The 12,018-nt window shown below is 40.3% G+C and overlaps 1 protein-coding gene across 1 annotated transcript; it reads right to left on the bottom strand.

Moving 5' to 3' along the window:
• Positions 1-10,512: 10,512 nt before the first annotated feature.
• Positions 10,513-11,705, bottom strand: LOC130458910 (zinc finger protein ZFP2-like). Its single transcript, XM_056825930.1, has one exon. It carries the CDS (start codon positions 11,589-11,591, stop codon positions 10,596-10,598), a length of 996 nt encoding a protein of 331 aa, XP_056681908.1. The 5' UTR covers positions 11,592-11,705; the 3' UTR covers positions 10,513-10,595.
• Between the last annotated feature and the right edge of the window lie 313 nt (positions 11,706-12,018).

The raw sequence follows: 12,018 nt of genomic DNA on the forward strand, positions 1-12,018 counted from the left end.
GCACATACCCCACAGTGACAATAGCCCTAAAAGGAATGCCCTTGAGTTCTCTCAAACATAGCCTGAACTCATGGGGAAAAGGCAGAGAAGGTCAACAGAACTAGGAGGGAAAAGTGGCCATGATCCATGGGCAACACAGAGCTAGGAAGGAATTGAAGGAGGTGGGTAATGAGGAGTGATCATAGATTGGGGAATCCAAGCCATGAGAACTACCAAAAGAGTTCAAGGATGAAGGAAGATGAGGGGAAATATCAAATGGAGAACTGAATGATTGTAATGAATAAACACTGTGTAAAAGGAAGTTGGAATGATGTAGAGAGGCCTATCAATGCTGAACAAAGGAAGACTCATGAATTCTTTGTTTTTTAAACCCTTCCCTTCCCTCTCAGAATCAGTACTGTGTATCGGTTCCAAAGGAAAAGAGCAGGAAAGACTAGACAGTGGTGATTAGGTGACTTGCTCAGGGTCACATAGTTGGACCCATGAATTCCAGAGCAAATGGGAGTCACTGGCATTTCTTGAGTAGGAGAATGGCATGGTCTGATTGGGATAGGAGAGTCAAGTCAGACTCCACCATCAGTCATAGGAAGCAGCACTGTGGCCTAAAGAGAACCCTAGTTTAGGAGTCAGGAAATCTGGCTTCAACTATTAGACTAACTACTTAGTAGACACTGGGTCAATCACTGACTTCTCTTATTTCCCCTGCTAATTGCAGATAAGGTTCTCCTAATCTAGTGGCAGTGAAGTGATGGTGAAGGGAAGAGTTCACAAGGGTCCAAAGTCAGAAAGATTTGACTTCAAATCTGGGCTTCAGACTCTTCCTAGCTGGGTGACCCTGGCCAAGTCACTTTACCTCTGCTGACTCAGTTTCCTCACTGGTAAAGTGACAACCTACCTCTTAGGATTGTTGTGAGGATCTTAAGAGATGGTAGTATTATAAAGTGCTCAGTACAGCCCAGCATAGAATAGACTTGCTGTCGATATTTTATTTATCCATTAATTTATCTATTATCTCTAAATCTGCTTCTGAAGTTTCTAAATTTTCTATGTTAGGTTGTAACCGATTTGATAACACTCTAGATATGAAAAATAGATCAGTGGACATGTCTTGAGAGCTTATTATGAGCTTTGTATTATGCTAAGTGTTGGACATCCAAGAAAGAGGTAAAAAATGGCTCCTCCCTGAGGAAGCTCACAGAAGACAACATTCAAACAAAAACATACCAAGGAAGCTATACATAGGATTAACAGGATACCGAAGGGAATATCTCCTGGTTCCCCAGGCCTTTCTTAGTATTGAGGTCCCTTCCCATTCCCTACATTCTTATCTGTTTGCCTTAGGGTAAATGGGAAACTCCTAAAGGAAAGGTTCTATTTGCCTTTGGCCTTTGATTCCTCATCACCTAGAACTGGGAGTAGCACCTACCAGAGATTCATAGATAAGGGTTTCATTGGGGAACTAAGGCCCCTGAGGAATCCAGGGCCTCCTTTCCTCTGCAATCAGGGGTGACCCTCAGCTACCTTGTTCTAGGTCATTGGTCCTCATTAAGGCAGGAGGAGACCCCTCTGAGAGCTTGGGGTGAGGGACTGAAGCAAGGAGGACTTGAGGAGGAGGAGGAGAAAATGGGGCAGACTCACCCACAGCAGGAACAGACCCCAGAAGGCCCTGAAGCTCAATAGAGTAACCTCAGGTTCAGTTCAGTGGGACCAGAACAAGAGCTGCCACCTAAAAAGACTCATCAAGGCTGAGGGCTGCCTGAGGAAGTCTCCATCAGAAAGTGTAGGCCTGGTACCTCTCACTTCCTTATCTGGCCTCTTTCCTCCCAAGGTTCTGAAGCTCTGGGAGTTCTGCCTTTATTCCAGGCCTCAGCTCTGCCCTGCCCCATCTTGATCACCTCCAGGTGGTGGAATTTTCCCTTAATTTAGGGCTTATTTACTTCCCTGGGGAGATGGCATAGATCTTGAGAAGGTTTTGATTTCTTTACTTAAGGAGCAGATTTTGGGCCCAGCCTGGTATATTTTTAAAAATCACATTTTATTTTTTCCCTTAATTAAATGTAAAAATGATTTTTAACCTCCTTTAACATTTTTTTGAGTCAAATTGTTTTCCCCTCTCTATGGGGGTCATGTGTGGGAGACTGGTGATGAGTGATTGGATCTGAGGGCTGTTGTAGCCATAGAGAGTGAGAGTGAGCCAGCTAGGAAAACTAGCAGCTAGAGAGAAAGAGTGAGATAAGGAGAAGGACCAGAAAGGTGAAGCCAGCATGCCTTTTGAGAAGGACCAGGGGAAATAATCCTGGCACCATGACTGGGGCTATGACTTCCTTTATTGTGACTAAAAGAAAGACTTTTATAGAGAGAAAAATCCTAAGCACAACAACATTCCTGGGAGGCTGGATGTGCTACTCTCCCACAGGATAATGTTTATGAAAATGACTCCACACATGAGCATTACCAGGGTTGCTATTATAGAGGTAAGCAAGCTGAGAAACTGTGATTGCTAATCTCTTCTGTGTAACTTGGAGAAAGGCAAGTGTGGTACTTTCAGTCTTGGTATTACAATGAGTTCTTTGCTTTCCAGAGTGAGGGGGGACTCAGGACTTAATGATGACCTTTGACTGAGTGCAGTACTATTGACTATCAATTACTGTCTTTATAGATTGTTTAACTCTGAGAAGACCAAAGAAAAATCTAGTCTTTGGTTTGGACTCTGAGTCTGCTAAGGCTCAGAGTCCTGACTTGATTCTTGTTGAGACTCAACCAGCTATCCTTTGCTTTTTTATAATTTGAAGGCAAAGATAAGATTTATCAGGACAATAGTGGTAGTTTTTATTTAGATAGTATAAATTTGGGTTAGTCAGATCAGGGAGGATTAATATAGTCTGTGAAACACAGGAGAAGCAGATCTTTGTGGAACCAGGGTGTTTCATTTGGGTGGAGTTGGAATCCCTTAGAGTTAGAAATCCTTTTATTCTTATATATTTCAACATATATTTTATTTTTGATAACCAGAGTCTCTTTAGCATCCTTGTGCCTGGCCCTGAAATGATGTTCATTTATGAGTTTCACTTCACTGATATAAACTGAGGATACTTTGTGAGCACAGTAAGCAGAGTATCTGAAATCATTTTTAATCAATAATCAAGTCCATTGCCTATATTAGATTTACTGTCCCCCTTTTGTTTTTACAGTCATGAAAATGCCTCGTAGCAGCATTTACATTGTTCTTATCAATGATTAAATACTCAGTATGAATATGAATTCATTTGGGGGGGTATTTAATCATCTTTCACTTCATGATTTTAAGTAAAAATATCCCAGTGGTGTGATTTCCATAAACCCTTTTTTCAGAAATCTTATACATTACAGTTGAGATAAAAACCTGTTCGTATTAGTATTCTGATTTGATTCATATATAATCCATAACCTCAAACAACTGTCTTGTTTGGGGCTCTACTTATTCTGATCAGAGTTCTCTTAGGCTCAATCCTGGTTTTTTTGTTTGTGCACACCAGATAAGACAACACCAGAGGACAACAACAGGGTTCAACATAGACCAGGTTTAACACAGAGTGATCGTGTTCTAAAATCATTGTTGTTCTGGGATTAACTGCTGCTCAGACCCTTCTTGGCAGTGAGTTGTTGAAAAGTCCTCGAGTGTCTCTTGGCTAAAGCTGTTTCTTTCCATCTCTCCAGGTCTTTCAATCTCTCCTCTGGCTGCACTTGCGCTCTCTTACATTGGGATGTATCCTCAGGCCTTGTCAAAGTTCTTTTTACATCCATCCTGGCTTTTGTGTCGAATTGATTCTGTTTCTGGTTCCTGCAATCTCTTTGGAAATGAAATATACTGGGCTGACTCTTTGGAAAGGCACCTACGGTGCTCCGGAATGGTTTGGTGTTTGGCTTGGTGGGGCTGTGATCCGTTGGTTCCACTTTTCACCTGCTCACTTGTGTCTTTTGTGTCCCTAAAGAATTGCTCTTGGCCAGGAGTCTTGTGAGTGGCGTGGATGAGCTGGTGGGGGATCCCTGCTGCTCGAGGAGAAACTGATTGGAGCATGTCTGTTTCTGGCTACTTCAGCTGCCATGTGTGATTGGATCTGAGGGCCATTGTAGCCTTGGAGAGTGAGAGTTAGCCTGCTAGGGAGACTAGCAACGAGAAAGAGAGAGACCAGGAAAAGGACAGGAAAGTGCAGCCAGTATGCCTTCTGAGAAGGGCAGAGTGTGGAAGAATCACAGCATCTCTCCCTTCTTCCCCTTTCCGTTTTCGGAGTGGTGAAATAACTCTACTGAAATAATGTATATAAATCTAACTCAGACAATAGTTCATTTTCAGATAAGGGAAGGAAGGGATTTGGGATGATCTATCTAAAACCCAAGTCAAGTGGTTACCTCCACCATTTAATACTTCACTACCTACAAATCTACTTGCTTCATCTAGTGAAATGAAACCCCCTTAGTTAATATATAAAACTGGGAAGGAATTGCAGGTAGCAGGACCAGGATTCAATGGAAGGTCTCACTGACAGTTGTCCTCTGGAGTCTTGAGCATCTCTGTTGGAAATCAGTCTCAGCAGTAGCAGGGACCCACAAGAACAGACTGGATCACCAGGAAAGCCACAGGAGAGAGAATATCTAGCTCTCTACATCCTTCCCAGAAGAACTAGACAGAAACTCAACTCCTGGCTGCTCAACTGTCCCTCTCAGAAGGAACTGCCTGTCACTCTCTAGAGTTCTGGAACCTTGCTCTTCTGCCTTGCAGGATCTCTTATTCCTGCTAATTTCCCTGTAACAGTGGGCAAGCAATGTGATATGGAGTGTACAGAAGCAATACTGTCAAACTGTTCCCCATACTCATCACTGAGTGGAAGAGAATCTGAGCAAAGAAAAAAGGATGTCTGCATCCAGACTCCATCAGCTCCTTCTCTGGAGGCAGAGGGCCCTTCTTGTCATGAGTCCTTGTGGTTGTCTTTATGGGGCTCTACTAATTGGTGTTGAAAAGCCAATGTTTTGCCCACCTGAGAGTCAGAATTCGTAGAAGACTTTTGCAGATAAGAAGTGTTTTTCATTCCTTCTTGGAGACAAGCACTCATGGTGATAGACTCTTTGAAACTGACTGCAGGAAGGAGAAAGAGAGATGTCTTAAAGACAGGTAGGGGAAGTTGGATTCTTGTCTATCCCCATTTTCAATTTGCTTCTCTAAAGACTTCTAAAGGATCTCTAAAGAATGCTAAAGAGACTCTTATTATAAACATAAAATGTTTATTGAACTATATAAGGATAAATAAAGGACTTCTAATTCTAAGAGATTCTAAATCCACCCAAATAAACTCCCAGATTCCAGGAGGAACCACTTCTCCTGTGTTTTGCAGGCTACACTACTCCTCTCTGATCTGACTAACCCAAATTTATATTATCTAAACAAAAACTACTGCTATTATCCTTATACTTCTCAACTTCACCTTCAAATTATAAAATAGCACAGTCTACTGGTTAAGTCTCAACAGGAATCACGTTAGGACTCTGAACCTTAACAGACTCAGAGTCCAAACCAAAGATCAGGTTTTTCTTTGGTCTTCCCAGAGTTAAACAATATACAAAAACCCCAATTAGAGGGTCATGAGTGTTTCCTACGTTGGGAAAGGAAAACGTGATGATATGTGTATAACCCAGATTGAATTGCTTGCTTGCCTGCCAGCTCTGTGAAAGGGGAGGGAAGAAGAAAATTTGAATGTTGTAACTTTGAATGATTTGGAAATTTCTTATTGGTAAATTACCAATTTTTTGTAAAATGAAATATAAGAATAAATTTTAAAAATCTGTCACTCTTGGAGCTTTCCCATAATGCCTTCTTTCTCCTAATGAAGATTAGCTAGGATTAAATTGTGAGACTGATACTTTTCTCCAACTCCGTTTCATTTCTTTTTTAAAAAACTCATGAACAAGGCTTCTGGTGTCCAAAGCAGAAGTGATTTCCCTGTTGGAACAAGAAGTATCATGGACAGCAGAGAAAGAAGTACCAAGAAACACATATCCAAGTAAGCAAGAGAGAAGACAAGTGGATGGTACTTATTGTAGTCAATAGCTCTGTTCCTCAGTCTTTGGAGCATTAGGTGTGTAGTTTTACTCAGTCTACTAGTCCTGGAGAGGGGGCCTCAGACTTTCAGACATTAGTTTGTTCCCATAGACCTTTTGTCATCAAATCACCTGCCTGATTTGTGTTAAGACAACCTTGCAGTTCTCTAGTAATGGTAAGCTAACCTCCTTCATATACTGACAAACAGGAGTATGCCTCCTGCCTCAACTGTCCTGCTCCTTCTCCAGTAATCCACATACTCTATATCTTTTACATCTTCTACTAGTCAATTGGAGCCTCACCTTCATTATGTCCACCCCCCCTTTTTTTTTTGCTATTACAGTTTATTTTTATTCCTCCATTCCTTGAACTTCTATTACTTAGTCTTTCTCCTTCTAATAATCCATGTCTTCCCTGGCTTTTCTATATCTGTAAATGTGGATGTTACTCAGTCTAAATATTTCACCTGATGTTTGTGAGGAAATGTTATTTTTAATCTGAGTGAGGAGAAAATATCTCCAATATGAACATGGGCTTTTACTCCAATGATTTGTTTCCCCATAAATTGGGAGGCTAGACCTGAGACCAAAAGAGAAGCTGTGTGATTCTAGTCAGGCCATGACATTTCTGAGCCTCAGTTTCTTTATTTTCTGAATTCATTATAAATAATGCAAGAGGTCATTTGAGTATCAAATGAGGCTGCTCCTCTAAAGCCTTTTGCCAGCCTTAAAGTCCCATGTCAATGCCAGCTACTCTCATTAATCTCTCTTCTCCCCTCTCTGCTTTATCCTTCTTAATATTCCCTTTTCTCTCTACCCCCTGCCTGCTCTTACTTCCTCTCCATTCCCTATCTCTTTCCTTAGCATCCTGTTGCCCTCTAACCCCTTCACCAAGTTCCTGACCTCTGCCAACATCCTACATCCCATTCCTGACCTCTCCAGCTCTGTAGCTAACTTCCTTCTCATCTTCATCCACTTGGCTGCTCTTCTCAAGCCCTGGGATAGCCTAGCCTCTGGCCATTACAGTGGAAAGGAAAACTAAAGCAAGTTTTGGACATTCTGCCAGTCAGGTGGAACAAACAGTAGTTGGAATGTTAGAGACAAGATATTGACAAGAATGACAGGTGGTGGGGGGAGGGGCAACTGGAAGTGGAAGTTGGTCTTGTGAGGAGCACTCTCTTCCTGTTTCTAGATAGAAGTGCCTCTATTCACAAATTTCCCAACTGTGTGCTCTACCTGGATTCCTGTGATCATATTCATCAGACAAAAGGACTCAGTGGAAACAGTTTGGAATGTAAGACCAGCATTTAGGGGCATCAGCCCGAAGAGACAGGCCCAACCACCTCTGAAGATCAGAACTTTTCTTCCTCTTGCTGTCTACTGCTAAGACTTTGAATTTAAGAAAACTAGCACAGAATAGCAGAGACAGGAATAAAAGAAACCCTCCATCCCTCTGTGAGACCTGGCCTCAGCTCAAAAGCTGAGAGAGACTCAAACCTCATCTAGGGAAATCCATCTTCTTCCCTGATAACTTCCCCAATCCAACATTGTTATTAAAATTTATCTTTGCAGTCACATAAGAGGACTATCATTTAAACCAACATAAAAAATTCCCTAACTGACTTGAATATTTTTATTGGGATTTGAATGAATCTCTGGTGACCATAAGGATGATATATTAGTCAAAACCCCTAAATTTACGCCTTTACATCCCCTGATTCTAACAATGAAGGCACTTGGGTCTTCCTTTCTTGGGAAGATTGAATTGTAATTCACAATCTACTTTTAGATGTTAATCTACATAAAGGAGGTGATTCAGTATTTTAAGTAGATCTACCCATTTTAACTACAAAAGGTGTTAAGTAACTACAAAAGGTGAACTAATTTAAAAAAGGTGTTAAAATAACCAAAAATAGATAATATAACTAAAGACAGTGTGAACTAAAGACTGGGCAGTCCTGGAGAGGAGCATCTGCTGTGATTGGACGTGACAGGAGAAAAAGATCTTTAAGAAGATCAGAGGCCAGAAGAAGATATTTTGACTCAAGATTCGAGTTGGATGGAGGATCCTCTGACTCCTCTATCCAACACAGAGTTGGACTAGAGGAACTGGACCCCTGGAGGAACTCCTGCAGCAGACCTCAGACTGCTTTTCCTTTGGTGAGTGAAAGTCTGATGCAGAGATCTAAATCTCTTAAGAAAGGCCCATCATCTTGAGACCCCATCCCCCACCCCCCTGGGGCTTAGAAATTCTAACTGATATCAGAATAAGCCCAATCCTGATGTCTCTCTGACTCTGTCTCTCTCTATATAATCTTCCCCTAATTGTAAATAAATAAATCATAAATTCCATTTACTTTAGTAATTCATCTTGGGATTTGGAATTTAATTCCCTGGCAAAGGCCTAATTAATATATTTCAGTCACAAGCACAAATAAATTTAACACCTCCCATGGATGGGAGAGAAACCTTTGGCCTCTAGAGGGGCTAGACTACCCTCAAATGAAACTCTTGGACAGGAAATGGATTGATATGCACAGCCAGCCACAAAGCACAGAAACAGTTGTATTCTCCAGGACTGAATCTAGCCCAAAGATCCTGAACCACAGAGAATCCTAGAGTTGGAGCTGGAAGTTATCTTCTCCCGACCCTGTGCAACATCCTCAAAGAGGGGTCAGTTACTTCTCTGTTACTAACCTGTGAAGAAACAATTTCCCTCTACCCTATCCCACCAAGCCACTTCTACCGTCTGTGGGCAGCTCTCATGTTATATGGTTTTCATCAATGGAGGAAATCCGCCCTTCCCATCTTCTCTTGCCAGGTCTTATGAATCTTTCACTTTCATGGATTATAGGGACAACAAAGAATGTGGGGAGAGTAGGGCCCCTACTGGGAAAAGCTCTCTGCCTCCTCCCCAAATTAGCTGTAAGGTGTATGAGGGCTGCCCTTGTAAGATGAGGAAGCCTACACGATTTGTCTAAATGCATCTTCTGGGACAAAATGGAAAAATCTCTCTGGAATATTGCCAAGTTCTCCCACTCCAAAAGACACTGTGAAGCCTGCTTGGAAACCTGGAATTAAAATCATTTGGAAAACTTTTTACAAAACTGTCACCTCCTCACTACTGGTATTCATCCATGGACAGCAGGAACCATTCAAGTGCAACTTGTAAAGCAAATGGAGAGAATTGCAATATAGTAGGGGAGGAAACCCATCAAAACTGAGAGACTTCTTTCCCTTCTCTTGGATTCCAGTGCTGACAACATCATTTTTTCCTCCAACTCAATCACCTTCTCATCTAGGAGTCTGAAGCATCCATGGTGATACCCCCTCTAATAGGCTGGCCCCCCATTTCTTTAGCCTCTCCACATCCAAGTTAACATTGTCTTGGTGACTTAGCCATCCATAAAGTTGATTATATGCTTGATCTTAACATCACTCAAAATTATCTACCACCATTATCTGGAAATCTATCATTTCCTTAAACACCCAATGCTTCCCATTTACTACTAGTCTGCATCTGCCCCTAGTAGTACAGATCCAAACTCATCTCTTCTTCCTCAGCCCTTTACAGACAATCCACCTAATGTGCAGATATTGTATGGATATACCAACAGAGGACATATTCTGTTCAGCAATGTTCCCTTATTCCTGCTACTGAACTTGTCCATTTACTGTCCCCATTATATGTTTTTGCTATAAATGAATAAATGAATGATGGAATTGACAAAAAAATGAAAAGAAAATTATTGAAAATAAACTGAAATTCCTAAAATTTTAGAAATAGTTTGAATTTCTTATTAAAATAAGACATGTGGAATGTCTCAATTAACAAAAACACTTATGAGTTTTAAAAACCATTGAAGATAAACAATCCCTAATTTTAAAATAAGCAATCATTCTAAAAATCACATTTTATTATACGTCAGAAATTAGAATATTAATATCAAGATGAAGTGACATTCAAACTAGAAAACATTACCTTGTTTGTAATATGTAAAGATAAATATCAATCCTATATAAAACTAGGAATAAATGAGGGGAGAAAATATATTTATAAAAATAATAAATATAAATGGTTTGTATTATCTGAGTGTCAAAAATGAGGTAAAGAATGAAAAAAAAATTGAATTAATTATTGGGCTACGTAACAGAAACACATTTCATGATTATCATACAGCCAAATGAAACTTTTTTTTCAAATGAAAGTTTTTTTTCCAGCACAAGTTTTCTAATGTAGAAAATTTTGTATTTCGTACCAAAACATTCTCACAAGAAGCATACGGAAAAGGTTTATATCAAACATGATCAGATGCTCAATGAGTACTAGATGCTTACAGAGCCCTTTGGCATATTCATCACATTACTAAAGTTTCTCACCAATATGGGCCCTCTGATGGTCAAGAAAATATGACTGGAAACTGAGGACTTTCTCACAGCCTTCACATTTATAAGGTTCCTCACCAGTGTGAATTCTCTGATGTACCAGGAAGTTTGTTCTCTTATTGAAATCTTTACCACATTCATGATTTTTTAATAAGCTTTCCAGTATGAATTCTCTGATGGACAATTAAATTTGAACTCTGATTAAAGACCTTCCCACAATCATTACATTTAAATGGCTTCTCACCAGTATGAATTCTCTGGTGTGTAAGGAGAGTCGAACTCTGATTAAAGGCCATCCCACAATCACTACATTTAAATGGCTTCTCACCAGTATGAATTCTCTGGTGTTGAAGGAGGTGCAAACTCCGATTAAAGGCCTTCACACAATCATTACATTGAAATGGCCTCTCACTAGTATGAATTCTTTGGTGAACAGAAAGGTTGGAATTCTGATTAAAGGCCTTCCCACAATTATCACATTTAAATGGCTTCTCATCAGTGTGAATTCTCTGGTGTTGAAGGAGGTAGGAACTCTGACTAAAGGCCTTCCCACAATCATGACATTGAAATGGCTTCTCACCAGTATGAATTCTCTGGTGTTGAAGGAGGTGGGAACTCCGATTAAAGGCCTTCCCACAATCATTACATTGAAATGGCCTCTCACTAGTATGAATTCTTTGGTGAACAGAGAGGTTGGAATTCTGATTAAAGGTCTTCCCACAATCATTACATTGAAATGGCTTCTCACCAGTATGAATTCTCTGATGTTGAAGGAGGTTGGAATTCCTATTAAAGGCCTTCCAACAATCATCACATTTAAATGGCTTCTCACCAGTATGAATTCTCTGGTGTTGAAGGAGGTTGGAATTCTGATTAAAGGCCTTCCCACAATCATCACATTTAAATGGCTTCTCATCAGTATGAATTCTCTGGTGTTGAAGGAGGTGGGAACTCCGAATAAAGGCCTTGCCACAATCATGACATTTAAAAGGTTTCTCACCAGTATGAATTCTCTGGTGTATAATAAGTTTTGACCTATGACTGAAGACTTTCCCACAATCATTACATTTAAAAGGCTTCTCACCAGTATGAATCCTCTGATGTAAAATAAGTTTTGAGTCATTAATAAACATTTTCCCACAGTCATTGCATTGATAAGGATTTCTTCTAGTATGTGCCCTCCGATGTATGTTAAGTTTTGACCTATGATGGAAACCTTTCCCACAGACATTGCATTCACAAGGGTTTTCTCCAACATGAATTCTCTGATGTAAAATGAGTTTTGAGATTTTATTAAAAGCTTTCCTACATTGGGGGCACTTGTAGAATTTCGCTCCAGTATACATGTTGGTACTTTTCTGAAATGAGTAAAGATGAAATGCCCCAAATGTGACTCCTGGTTTCTCTGATTTCTCCACAGAATTTGTTTTCATCAATTTCTACTTCTCCAAAGCAGAATGCAAGACCAATCTTTTTGCTTCCTTCTTCCTCAGGAATGCCTTATTTTGGAGTTTCCTTCTTGCTCTTAGACCTGGACTCCCAGTCTGAAAGAGATGAAAT

The sequence above is a fragment of the Monodelphis domestica genome, chromosome 4 (assembly GCF_027887165.1).
Source record: "Monodelphis domestica isolate mMonDom1 chromosome 4, mMonDom1.pri, whole genome shotgun sequence".
NCBI lineage: Eukaryota > Metazoa > Chordata > Mammalia > Didelphimorphia > Didelphidae > Monodelphis > Monodelphis domestica.

Excerpts from the sequence above, each read along its gene's own strand:
- LOC130458910 (XM_056825930.1), bottom strand. The coding sequence starts at position 11,591 with ATGTTTATTAATGACTCAAAACTTATTTTACATCAGAGGATTCATACT.